General features: G+C 38.8%; 1 protein-coding gene across 3 annotated transcripts in view; it reads left to right on the forward strand.

Moving 5' to 3' along the window:
* WASF3 (WASP family member 3) overlaps positions 1-13,475 on the forward strand; it is a 97,659-nt gene that overhangs the window by 73,975 nt on the left and 10,209 nt on the right. For 2 of the 3 annotated variants that reach the window (XM_012778528.3, XM_012778530.3), the window contains exons 4-7: positions 2,218-2,352; positions 4,814-4,967; positions 8,001-8,118; positions 12,322-12,497. In XM_012778528.3, the coding sequence (XP_012633982.2) occupies positions 2,218-2,352; positions 4,814-4,967; positions 8,001-8,118; positions 12,322-12,497 (583 nt within the window). The remainder of the gene's footprint in view (positions 1-2,217; positions 2,353-4,813; positions 4,968-8,000; positions 8,119-12,321; positions 12,498-13,475) is intronic. The other variant, XM_012778531.3, reaches the window with a different exon arrangement.

The following is a 13,475-nucleotide window of genomic DNA, read 5'->3' on the forward strand; positions in this document are numbered from 1 at the left end:
AACTCCTGACCTTGAGCAATCCACTGCCTCGGGCTTCCAGAGTGCTAGGATTACAGGCGTGAGCCACCGCGCCTGGCCACCTGATTCCTTTTAATAGAGAATGAAAATCCAAAATCTTGGCAAACCAAGATCTGGGTGCTGGTTGTGTGTGCTGAAATCTTTGAGAGCCTTAGTTATGACTGCTTTCTTGTTCCACAGAAAGGACTCATGTACGACACCTTGATTGTTTCTGATAAGTTGTCACTTTTAAATATAGTTGAAAATGCACGCGTAATTTTTACATTTTGGCAATTTGGAGGCGTATTCCTCGACCTGACATACTTGAACACGAATTTCTGTGGTCCTATTAAGTCCAGAAGTGGAACCTTTGTCAATAAAGAAGGAAGAAATTGCACTTCAATGTGGTGTTGAGTTCAATTCAGAATTATTTTAGTTTAGCTATTAATGGACTTGCCGTTGAAAGAGTAGAATTCAGCTTTTCAAATCAGTTGCTGTTTGCAAAGCTGAAGACTGTAATTGCAACACTTTATTCTTATTCATCAGAAAATATAGCTCCTTCCACTTTCTTCTCTTTAGTCACTTGTCAGCTTTCAGCAGCTGGCAAAATATTAATTATGCAAGTCTTTAATTTCTGTGTTTCTTTATAAATTGAGAACTTCCAAGTGGAAATACAGTATCAATTGCACATTTTTATTTTTTTTTTCCTTTTTAACCCAGATAATTAAAAAAAATTTTTTTTTTTATTTCAAAATATTAAGGGGGTACAACTGTTTTTGTTACATGGTTACTATGTATAAGGCTTAGGTCGGGGGTTTTAGTGTGAAGTATCTCAGGAATGGAAAAGCAAACACCACGTACTCTCTAATAATTGGGAGCTGCACATTGGGCACACACGGGCACAAAGAGATGTTTTTCCAAATAGGGTTAAGCATTGAAGGATGAGGAATGTGCTATTTATCCTTTTCTGCTTCTGTAGGCATCTAGCAGAGAGTGCAGAGTGGTGTTCTCAGCAGTAGTTGCTGTGCTTTGAGAATACTGCTGTAACTTTTGCAAGAATATGGTATACAGTCCCAAATTCTTGGCGATATATATCCTGTCCCTTATTATTATAATAATTAGTTTTCTGCATAGCTGAAGGGGAAGGAATGGAAGTTTTTAGAGTTGCACTGGAATATGTGTGTGTATATAAATTTATTGTAAACTATGAATGGTCAAGTAGAGAGACAAAAATTGGATGGTTTCATTTTGACAGTGTCAGACATTCAGACATAAAGAACTGATAGACTTGTACATGAAGTATTTGGAACGGTGGTGCTTGTCTGCAAATCACCCAGCATTTTCCCCAAGTGGATTTCGTAAAACAATAGCTTTGAAAGATGTTATTAGGTGTTTCCAGGCCCAGTCACTTTGAAAACAATTAAGTTAGATGCTTCTCTTGCAGATTCCCAGGGTACATTAGCCTGTTGTTAATGATTTTGAGATGCCCCAAGGCGTAGAAACACGTTTAATCTTTTCAGCCTTCTGTTTCCCAGACTTCTTGAGCAGGGAGCCTTTGTTGGCTGTGTCCTTGTTAATGAGAAAACACTGGTATAGACCGTGTGCTTTTCGTTCAATGGATAGTTGCGCACGGGCAGGGCGGAGGGAAGAGGCCGAGCTCAAATCCTAAGAGCGTAGGTAAACGAAGACAGGGTTGGACTTCTAGAGAGCGCCAGAGTCAGCACTGTATACCTAGACTTCAAAATATTAATTAGAAGAATTTAAAGCCATTGGAAAGTGTTAGGCACAATGTGAGATCCCTAATGTTTTTGATTGTGAATGAGATAGAATTCTAAATTTAAAGGCCAGCGTGATTTATTGAATTACCTTTGGGAATAAGAGGAAAGTTTAGTTCCTGAGATTGTTTATACTTAAAGCACGCAAAAGGAGAACTTAAATTTGTTTCCAAAAAAAGTTGTATTTAGTGGGAAACAACTGGAGTTATTGCTGCTCATGCAGCCATAAGGATTCTGTACTATCTGGGATATTTTACAATTCTACAACTTGGAGTCCATTTCAGATTTATATGACTATCTCTAATAAATTTTGAAAGTTGTAAGGCCTTGGTCTGTGATGTTTTATTTCTCATTTGCACAAAATCGCGCGTGTTGACAGGAGTAAGACTGGTGGGGGCGGCTTCCTCAGCTTCCCGACGGATTTCTCCATTCATTCCCTCTGCAGGCAAACACGCCGAAGACATATTCGGCGAGCTGTTTAATGAGGCTAACAACTTCTACATCAGAGCAAATTCTCTTCAAGACAGAATCGATCGCCTCGCTGTCAAAGTTACCCAGCTGGATTCAACAGTGGAAGAGGGTAGGTAATTGCATGAAAGCAGTGAGCTAGAAGTGATGCCGACAAGATGGGAGCAATTAATTGCCGTGTAATTACTGCTGCTTCCTTGGGGTGGTGTGCTGATACTTCATCCTGTCTTCTCCTAGAAGAATGGTGAGGGGGAGACCCCACAACTTTGGGTTAATCAGTGATAAAAAGCCTCATATCTTGTCTAACTTGTACTCCATACTCTTTTTAAAAAAAAAAAAATAACAAGTATTTGTTTTAAAGACTTCTTCAAATGCATTCAGGATTAGAAGTCTTAGTTTTAAGTTTCTAGTTAGCCATTTTAAAAATACTTTCTTACCCGAGAATCACAGAGTCACTCCAAAGACACGTTCCAGCCAAGAGGGAGGGTTAGACACACATCGTGTGACAGCAAAGGCTCTAGCCCGACACTCTTGTTTGGGTTGATAAATGATCTTAGTGATTCTGCTGATTTGAAATTTGCGTTAGCTTTCTCAGAAATAGCATTTGCTGAAGGCCTTTAGGCTTCAGGTTTTCAAATAATGTTGATATTGACAAGCGTTGTGTAGTTAACTGGTGATAGCCCCTGAAATTGTGTCAGTTTCAATAAAATTAAAACTATCAACAGTTCCTTTTTTAAAAAAATTTCACTTTCGGTATCTTTAATGAAAGACTTAAGGTTAGGCTGGAAAAAATACGCTAAAAAAGTATAAGATATACCAATTCATATTTACTTTGAGAAAAATATTCAGGTTAAAATGTATAATTTCCCTTACTGCTTTAAAAAGATCCCAAAGTTTGATTTTTGTACTACTTCTATGTAGTAATTTAAATTAGTCATTTGTGGAATTCATCCCTCATCATTTTATTTATTTATTTATTTAGAGACAGAGTCTCACTCTGTTGCCTGGGTTAGAGTGCCGTGGTGTCATCCTAGCTCACGGCAACCTCAAACTCCCGGGCTCAAGCGATCTTGCTGCCTCAGCCTCCCGAGCAGCTGGGACTACAGGCATGCACCACCATGCCCGGCTAATTTTTTCTATATATTTTTTGTTGGCCAATTAATTTCTTTGTATTTTTTAGTACAGACAGGGTCTCGCTCTTGCTTGGGCTGGTTTTGAACTCCTGACCTTGAGCCATCCTCCCGCCTCGAGCTCCCAGAGTGCTAGGATTACAGGCGTGAGCCACCCCGCCCGGCCATCCCTCATCATTTTAAAAAGATATGTTTGCCCATGTTCAGATATTTTTCAAAGGTCAAAATTAAATCAGTGAATTACAAATATAATAAAAATGTAGAACATTGAGGTTTTAATATTCATTATGAACATTCTTACTGACTTTCAGTAAGTAGGAAATTTAAAAAATGCTCTTTTTAATTCTATTTTTAAAGTTTGTTTTTCATTTAAAAAATAAAAATTTGAATAACTACCTGGTCTATTCAGATAAGGAATTCTTAACATTTTAAACAATCACTTTTCAAATTGGTATCACAAGTGATTTTTAATATTTATTCATCTTCTTTTAGCTTTTTTTGGCTCTTGCAATTGGAATGCTTATGATAAATCTTACCCTGAAAAATGCTAATCTGTAGATTAAATTTTATGGGATTTTTCAGTACATGTCACATCTTTAAAATCCCTTTCGGATCAAGATTTTACCTTGTTTCCTCCATGTGGATGTTAGAGTAGAAAAAAATAGTTGACTAAAGGTTATGAAATCTGTGTTCTATTTTGGGCTTACCACTTTTTTGCTGGGAGATCTTGGAAACTTAACATCCTTGAATCTCAGCTGCAGTGGCTGAGTTAGATGGGTTAATAGGACCAGTTTGCCCACCTCAAAAAGTCTGTGTTCAAGTCAGATGAGTTGTACATGAAATGTAGAGTCCTATACACACACACACACACACAAAACTGGGCTCAGCCCTGATTTCCTGACTCCTTACTATCATCTTGTATCATAAATCAGGCTACTTAATTTCCAGGACTGTATGTGCATTGAAAAGCTTTGCCATCTTTCCTTAATGTTATAACGGTTTCAGAAAAACTTAATATGTTATTTACACTGGGGTAATTTTTACAGAAGTATTTCCCACGTGTATTATATTTAAACTAATATTAACTGGTATTTTCCTTAGGATACTCAAATATATATTTACATGCCCATTGTACTCATAACTGTATTCCTGTGTGGCTTCTAAGAAGTGCTATTTAAATAAAGAAGGATGCTCTAATATTAGATCCAATGAAATAATTAGATCGCTATAAAAGAAAAAAAGTCATGATTTGACCTAATTGCAGAGATAACTTATAAGAGGGAGGGAATGCACATGCTATTTAAGCGTGGTTTTAAATGAACGATAACATCATTTGGTTATTCTAGGAAGTGTTTATGATCGTGAGTTAAATGATAACTTATATCTAAACAGTTAAAATTTTTTTCTATATAACTCAACTCGGGGGGCCTTTTCTCTCAATAGTGTCACTACAGGATATCAACATGAAAAAAGCTTTCAAAAGTTCCACAGTCCAAGACCAGCAGGTGGTTTCAAAGAACAGCATCCCTAATCCTGTTGCTGACATTTACAACCAGAGCGACAAACCGCCGCCTCTGAACATCCTGACGCCATACAGGTACGGCCTCACGGGTGCCCAGAGCCTCTCAGTAGAGGTTGAGGGCGAGGTGGGCAGAGCTGGCATCGTGCTGATGCGCTGTGCGGGAGCATTCTCGATGGCTCATCTGGGTTAAAATTAAGAATTTTTTCAAACTTTGAAAATAGTCACTGCATTATTATACATAACGAAATGAGGCATTGGTACAGAATTATTGAAGTTTTAGTATTTCAAAATGTAGACACGTTTACCTAGAGAAGCGTGGGCTCTCTAGGTAGATGGGAGATGTGGTCGTCTTAAGTAGAAGTGAGCGTGTTACATAACAGTGTTATGTGTGGTTATGTTGCTGCTTCTCCTGTTCCAAGTCAGTGTGAAAGGAACTGCATAATTCATTTATAATGCTGCAAAATACCTGTCTCAGCATATTGCAGCACTGTGGAGACACTTGTCATTTAATTCAGGAAAGTGTATTCTCCAGTGTTAGGGTTTCTAAGAGCGAAAACATAGTCAGCAAATGAACCTTCTGTTGTTGTAAAATGGCGGGACGCGTTATCACACATCATATAAATATACCAAGAAATTAATATAGAGAGACTACCTAAAAATACTTTTTAAAGACACCTGTCCTGCCTCCTTCCACATGAGTGCTTTCTTCCCATATATGCTCTCGCCTCCTGTCTCCTTTCTCACATGCTGTCTCCGCATCCCTGTGGCACGTCCTGTCCCTCTCCCCGTCTCTGTGCCCTCCCGTCGAGCTCATCCTTCGGCCTCTGACAGCACGGGCTGTGGTGGCTTGTGGTCCTCACTGCCCCAGGGCCAGCTCTGCTGGTGATGCTCGCGTGGCTTCTCCCTTCCGTGACTGCCCTTCGTGGCCCTGCCCTCGGGGGCGGTGTCCTGAGTTTTTACTGGCCGGATTCTGGCCTGTCTCAGGGTCCACAAGGAGATGCCTGGAGTGACCCTTGACTGCAGCTCTGCTTACAGAGCACTGGTAGGAGTGTTACCCTCTCTCTGCATGGACAGCGAGACTGTCTCAAAACAACGCGAGCGGCCACATGGAAACTGTGATGGGAGAGGAGGAGCAAGTTGCCCTGCCTTTTTGTGGGACAAGCTTGCTTTTCTGAAGGTTTTAGCACACTCATTTAAAAAATTAACGGTATGTGTGAACAGTAGCACTGTGAGCCTGTTTTGACTTTTGACGTTGCTTTTTGTTCAGCAGGCATTTTTCTGGGGCACTTTCAGTTTTATTTAGCATTGGGAGCTTCAGTATATACATACTATAGTGTGAGACTTTGCTCATTAACCTTTTCCTACCTGGCATTACCAAGAAAACTCACTAAAAATACAGTTCTAGAGGGGAAAAAAACAGAAAACCCAATAAACTACTTACATTTGATCAAGATCGTGATGAGGTATTTGGTGTGGTAATTGTAAAATTTTAATTGCGTGAAAAAATGATTTGACCTTCATATATATTATGTGTGTGTTTTTTCAGTCTTATGGAAAATAAAGCATGTCTTTTGACTTTTTAATGGTGTGTTTAAGAATAGCAGTGCCAGCCCAAATCTACTTTTCGTTAATATAACAATATCTGGGATATATAAAATATCTAAACTTTTGCATTTGAACTCACATAAGACACAACATTGCTTTATTACAGGAAGTACAAAGTGACTGAAAAATTAAGTGTTTATATGATATACACATAGGATATAGCTGCTTATATTCTTATATCAAGGTTAACACTTGTTTACTTAAGTGAGTTCCTGCCATCCTTAAAGTACTAACTCCATGTATAAAAAAAGAATGTGCATTTTATACATTTTGAGTTTTATAGCTTTTTTATAACCTTGCCTATATTCAAGGCCTTAGTATCTTTAGGAAACAAATTCTCTTTTTCACAATAATGTTATTAATAAAATCTCTATCGTGCAGCTTGCTTATTAATTAGAAAGGAAAGGTTTTAAATAAGGAAAGGTTGAAGTATAGAGTTACACTAGCTTGTTAGTGATTTTCAGACACTGACTAGAATAGGCCTGTAGAAACCTGGCCTTAGCATTAGATAGTGAGAAGCTAACCCAGGAGGTGGCATTTCAAGGGCATTAAGGAAAATCCTGTTTTAGTTTTTTCTCCTGAATAATTCAGTGAGCTTTCTTTGACAATTTGGGCATAAACTCTTCCCTGTACTCATTTAACTGGTTTTGCTTCCCCTTAGTGCCAACTTGTTAAAATAACTAATATGAAATGTAAATGTTCTACTTTCTCTTGAAGGAAGTATACAGGCCAAATACTATTTAAAACATTAATAGAATAGAGTCTTTACTTTGTATCAACATTACTGTTGATGTAGATGACAACTTTGGATTCCTCTTAGCTGCATTATTGGTTTTATGATAAATGAGTAACTTATATAAAGACTTGAAATATTCTTTAGCTCTCAGTAGCTGTAGCAGTACTTTAAATGAAGTGGCTACAGATGAATGAAGTTTCTTTGTAGGTTACTTCCACTTTGAAAATGCGTAGTTCATCATTGTTTTTTCCAGTCACGTTTACTATGAACATTTTACTCTTTTCGTTATTGGATTGATGGATGTTGGGCAAACCTTACTGATGAAAAGGGATGGAGTACTTATTAATTTGTATCCTAGTAATAGTGAAGCTGTAGGATAGAAGTGAAGGCGTTAATATATGTACTAAGGATATGCGCATCTCTGTGTATGGCCCCTGTTGGAATAAACAAAACATTTCCTGAAATAACCGAAGTAGTCAACATTGCTCTTTATGAGTCATATTGTGATTTTTTTCAGAGCAATTTACTTAATTATGAATAAGCAAGAGTACTTTTAACCTAATTATTCTAGAATAGGTTGCCGTTCTTGCACGTTATCACATTTTTTCAAATAAGGAAATTTAGAGACTTAATAATGCATAGGATAGTTAAGATGCCCTGTGCGTATGTTACAATCCCATGAGGTAAAAGTAAATTAATATTCACCTACATATGAAAGTATCTAACAATCTTTTTTTTTCTCTGACTGGTAATACATTGATTCACAGGGATGATAAGAAGGATGGGCTAAAGTTCTATACTGATCCTTCCTATTTCTTTGACCTCTGGAAAGAAAAAATGCTACAGGACACAGAAGACAAGAGGAAAGAGAAAAGGCGTCAAAAGGTAAGTAATTTCAGGATGGGAAATGTGCATGTCAATGTGTAAATGGGATTCTTGCTTAGTAATGAATCAGTAAACTATTTAAATGGTTGAGATACTGCCTTTAGTGCTGAAGTTTTTTGGAGGTTGCATTTTTCACATGAAGATCCTGACAGTTCAGCCTAACACAGTAATACTATTTTTCAGTAATACTATTTGATTTGTCCTCTAGCACTTGCTTTGCTTTAACAAAAGTGGTGGCTAAAATTTCAGTTTTGTTTGTAACCACGTTTTATCACTTTTCTCCTTCTGCTCGCTCAGACTTTCATAAAGCAGTCAACAAACACAGTGATGAGCTTTGTCTTTTTAACATCCTTAATCGTTGGGTTGCCACCCACCTGTAATTAAGGCTTGGGTGAGGTGTTCTCTGCAGCTGGGAAGCTTGTGTGATCTGCGTGTTCGGGGATAGTATTTACTGAAAACGAACCTCCCTTTCGGGAAGTGTAATGGTAGACGAGAAAATTGCAAGGGTGAGGGTGGAGGAACAGGCAGTCTCGGGAGGAAAACCCACTCTACTGAGGCTTTGAAAATTGTCCCTTTGGGGCCTCAAAATTAGACTTAAGCCACTGAAAAGAGTAATTCTCTAAGAGCAAGTATTTACTTACATGTCAACTATGTTTTAAAATGATCATCTAGTTTGCTTCAGTTAGGAAAAATGCTTAGCATTTTGTGGGTTGATGGCCTCAGGTTTTGAGGCATTTAGGTGTGTTGTCCAGAGTAGGAGCGATAGTTTGGGATGGGGGAGAATTGAAATTTGAAACAGGATTTAAGGAAAGGAAACATAAAAACAGACTGTGCAAGTGTAAGATAGTACTACCACTAGATTCTGGGAAAGGATTCCAAGGACTTGGCTATTAACGCATTCTTTCTGTGCTCATGCCTTGGGGAAATTTAATTGGGAAATCTTGGAAAAGTTTCGTAGTTTATAAAGTATTCAAGTGAAGAAAGGAAGATACTGATCTTTTGAACAGAAAAGAAACTGATATTTAAGCCATGTGTTTGTCTTAATACCCATACTTTTTATAGTTATAGGACAAAATGCCAGGTCTTTTAAGAGTACTTTCCTTTAAAACTTGCCTGTCCTCTTAAAAGGCCTTCTAGGTTTTCCTTCTTAGACATGCTTTTGGCAAAAAATTTTATTATTATCATTATTATTATTATTATTTTTGCTATTCTCCTTGAAGGGAAAACAGCTTTATGCACGACTGTTGTGTCTTTAAAGCCATTTGTCATTTCCTTGACTATTTTATCTCATTCCACATTCCTCAAACACATAAAATTCTGATGAGTATTTCTCATTCATTCATTTATATAATGATGCTTTGTTAAACGTCTTCTAAATGCGCAGTAGGCGGTGGTGGGGAAAAGCAAGATGAGTGCGCTCACGGAGAGTACAGTCTAGCGGGGACACAGGCATTGAACAGTCACACAGCCCTCAGAAACGCAGCTTCAAAATGATAACACAAGTCTGCTTCGTATAGGAATGAAAAGTGAGGCAAGATATAGTCATCATTTCCCAGGATTTCAGAAACCCAAGTCATGTTCAGTCTGCAGTTCACAACTCTGAAGGAAAAATTAGTTTAGAAAATTCGGGCATAAAAAAATCCATTTTTCTTTGAACTTTGTTTTCCTTAAGTCCAGTGCTTTAAAAACATTAAAAAATAATTATGCAAAGAAATATGAAGTTTTAAGTATGCCGTTGCTCTGTGGATAAGTGTTGTGAGGAAGAGTACAGAGCAGCCCGGGTGAGCTGACCTGGCGGGGTGACAGGGTGCATGCAGTGGGGTGTCAGGGAGTGACCCTCGGAGGGGGCACCAGTCACTCTCAGATCGGAAGGGTGCATGAGGAAGGTGGGGGGAGGCGGGGTTGCTGGGTTTGGGGGAAAATGAGGCAGGTGGGTCTGCTTCCGAATTGAACAGCCGGGTAGAAATATCTACGATCATCTGGGAGAGGAACCAGTTTGGCATATTCTAGGGATTTTAACGTAGGCCAGTGTACCCGGTGTATAGATTCATCTTTGTCAGTATTTTGTCGTGACTTGAGCGCACACATGTGTGTTGGCTTGAGCACATGCATGTATGTCTCTGTGTCTCGTATACACGTTGATAGATTTGGAGGCCGAACCATTGTAAAGAAACTTACAGATATCAGAACACTTAATCCCTAAATATGTCAGCATACGTCTTTTAAAAAGTAAAGGTAATACTTATAAATTATTTTAATATAGTGGTCCTTAATCAGGATGCATATTGGAATCGCTATAAAATCTTCCTCACCCCCCCCCCTTATTTCTTTTGGTTTTTAAAAGTATGCAAATAATACATATTAGCTGTAAAATGCTCAGATAGCTCTGAAGGAAATAAAGGTACACCCCTCCCTGGGAGTAACTAACCACTACCAGGCATTCATAAATATAGGCATACACATTTTACAAGGTATATATTTTTTTATATACATGGACTACACACGACTTATACACACACTGACGTTATTAACGATGCACTTCATTCTTTTTAATAGAAATGATTCATAAATTACCCATTACTGTTGCTATTACAACACTGCAGTGGTTGTCCCTGTACTTATGTGCACATATTTCCTCATTTCTGTATCTTTTGTGAATTTCACCTTCACATCCTTCGCTGGTTCATTACCAGAGCCTCCTGAGTACCTCTGAGAACAGGGCAGTTTTCCTTCTTCACTGTGCCCTGAGCCCACCTGCCATCTTGCCGACTAGACCACCTCAGTAGCTTCTTCACTGGTGTCCCTGTCTTTCCCCTTTACTCTCTGCAACGTAGAGCCTGGCCTTCAAGATCTTGCCTACCTTTTAGATCTTGGGCCATTCGCCTCAGTTTACCATTTACCTTCTCTCTCCCAACGCAGTGCTGTCCCTGCTGCTCGTGGCCCCCGCACAGCCTGTCCTCTCCTCCCGGCACACATCTGACCTGCGCCCCCCTGCAGAACTCATGCTGCTCGTGCTTTGTCCCTGAGCCCTTCCAGAGCGCCTCCCTACGTCCTGGCTGAACAGGGCTTTACATCCATGCGTGGATGTTTAACTACAGAGACTTATTTAAATATACAGCTACAGAATATTTATATGATAACAGATAAATATTTTGAAATATAAAATGCATGAATATATTTCAAAAGATAAATACATTTACATTTTACCACGGTTTATAATTGTGCATCCGGTTGTGTCTTCTTGTAGGCTCGCCCCACTGCACTGCAAGCTCCGTGAGGGCAGAGGCCGTGTCTGTTTTTGTTTGTTTGCCATTTGTGTCATCAGTGCCTGGAACATAACTAAGTACTAGAAGCTCATGCCTGTAGCTTGACTGTGGATTTGATCATTGAGCCAGCATTTATTGAGCCAGCATTTATTTATTCTCTGTAAAATAGCGTGTTGAGGTACCCTGAGAAAAGGGAGAAGCGTAGGAAATAAGGGCACACATTTCTCATCCTTAAAGATCACAAAATCTTATGAGGGAAACAGGACAATCTTATAGACACCCATAGAAGTAACTGTCCTCACCTTTAAAGAAATCCTCATGTAGGACCTAAGCGCTCGCGGAATTGCGTTTTTGCCGGCAAGGTAGGGCTGGAGCAAGAGTGGCTCTGTGTGCGCAGGTAAGTTTTTATCTTGTTCTTTGTTAAGCTGGTTGCAGGCTTAGCTTAAATATTCTATAATAATCATTGAGAAATGAGGAATAGAACATTTTGAATTATTTTCTTTGAAAGATAATTGCATGTTAACGAGTCAGAATTGTGTGGTGGTGAGAAATGATCTCTCTGTGTGGTGTGGCCAGGTATCCCACCCATGCAATATATAGAAGATCTTGCTTAGATTTAAAACCAGCTACAAGCCTAGTAAAGTAAGAGTTCTTTACCAGAAATGATGGTAAGCAACCGCTGTAGTTAGTTGTAGCACAGTTACTTTTCGTTCAGTTAGATTGGGGAGCTAGGTTTCGCATCTCAGTCACTGTTGTTGGGTCAGTTGGGGGAGAGGGATATGCCGCTCTAGAATGTTCTTAATGTGAGGGTGATGGGATGCACATGTCTCTCGTCTGTGCGTCAGGCTTGGTTCCTCGTTCATGACAACTGCATTTAACACGCTGTTTTCCTCTCCTTTCTGTCTCTGCACGCTTGCTTTCCTTTCCTGGACGTCAGGAGCAAAAGCGTATAGATGGCACCACCCGTGAGGTGAAAAAGGTTAGAAAAGCCAGAAACAGGCGGCAGGAGTGGAATATGATGGCGTATGACAAAGAGCTTAGACCCGACAACAGGTTGTCTCAGAGTGTGTACCACGGAGCATCTTCCGAGGGATCCCTGTCCCCTGACACTAGGTGTGTGTGTGTGTCCTGGCTCCCGCAGACCCGGTGCTGTGGCCACTGGGTCCCGCCTGGTTTCATGATGGTTTGAAATGCACCAGTAGCTTTGGGGGTTATGTGGCCCACAGTAGTTAAAAATTATTTGTCTGTATTTTGTTTTTGAAATGATAATTTATGGCAATATTATTTTACATTGGGTCCCTTTGTCTTGTTTTCTTTTTTATTTTTATCATAACTCTAACTTAAATTTATTGTTCGGTTAATCTAGATGTAGTTGTTTTAACATTGATTCTGAATTTGGGGTGATTGCTTTTAAATTTTTGTTTTCACAATCATTTAATCCTTTCTCTTCAGCTTGGAATGTTGAATTTCCTTTGCCACTTGGTATCTAAACATGATTGGTAGCTGGTAACTAATGTGACTCAGGAATACCTTTGTTGTTCCTTTCGATAACCCTTTGGAAAAGTGATGAACAAAAGAGATTTATTTCTTACTTCAGATAACTTATGTATTCTGGTTTCAGGAGAAGAATTCTGTTGGAGTTGCTTTAAACATTTGTTAGCAGTTAAGTGAAAATATTTCTTGCAGGTGTGAGTCATGTCCTCAGTAAGTCACAGTTGTTACAAAAGAGATTTGTTGAATGACAGGAACAGACTAGTCAATGTTAACTTTTCATTTCATTTCCTATTTTTGCTTTTGTAAAATAGTCTTCCATTTGCCTAAAGTCTTTCATCAGCATTTAAAAATTTGAATATAGGAATCTTATGTGATTCAAGACTGTCTCAAAAACAGCAGCAGCCTGGACCTCAGGTTAAATCTGTGTCCTTTTTTTTTTTTTAATTACCTTTGTAACCTCAGTGTTTAGCACAAACTATAACATATAGAAGGTGCTAAATAAGTGTTTTTTGAATGAAGGACTTAGTAGTTACAGTGCCTTAAATATTGCTACCGAGGAAGGTCTGTAAATCAAGTTTGGATAATTGTTCTGTATAC

Source organism: Microcebus murinus, chromosome 13 (assembly GCF_040939455.1).
Source record: "Microcebus murinus isolate Inina chromosome 13, M.murinus_Inina_mat1.0, whole genome shotgun sequence".
Lineage (NCBI taxonomy): Eukaryota > Metazoa > Chordata > Mammalia > Primates > Cheirogaleidae > Microcebus > Microcebus murinus.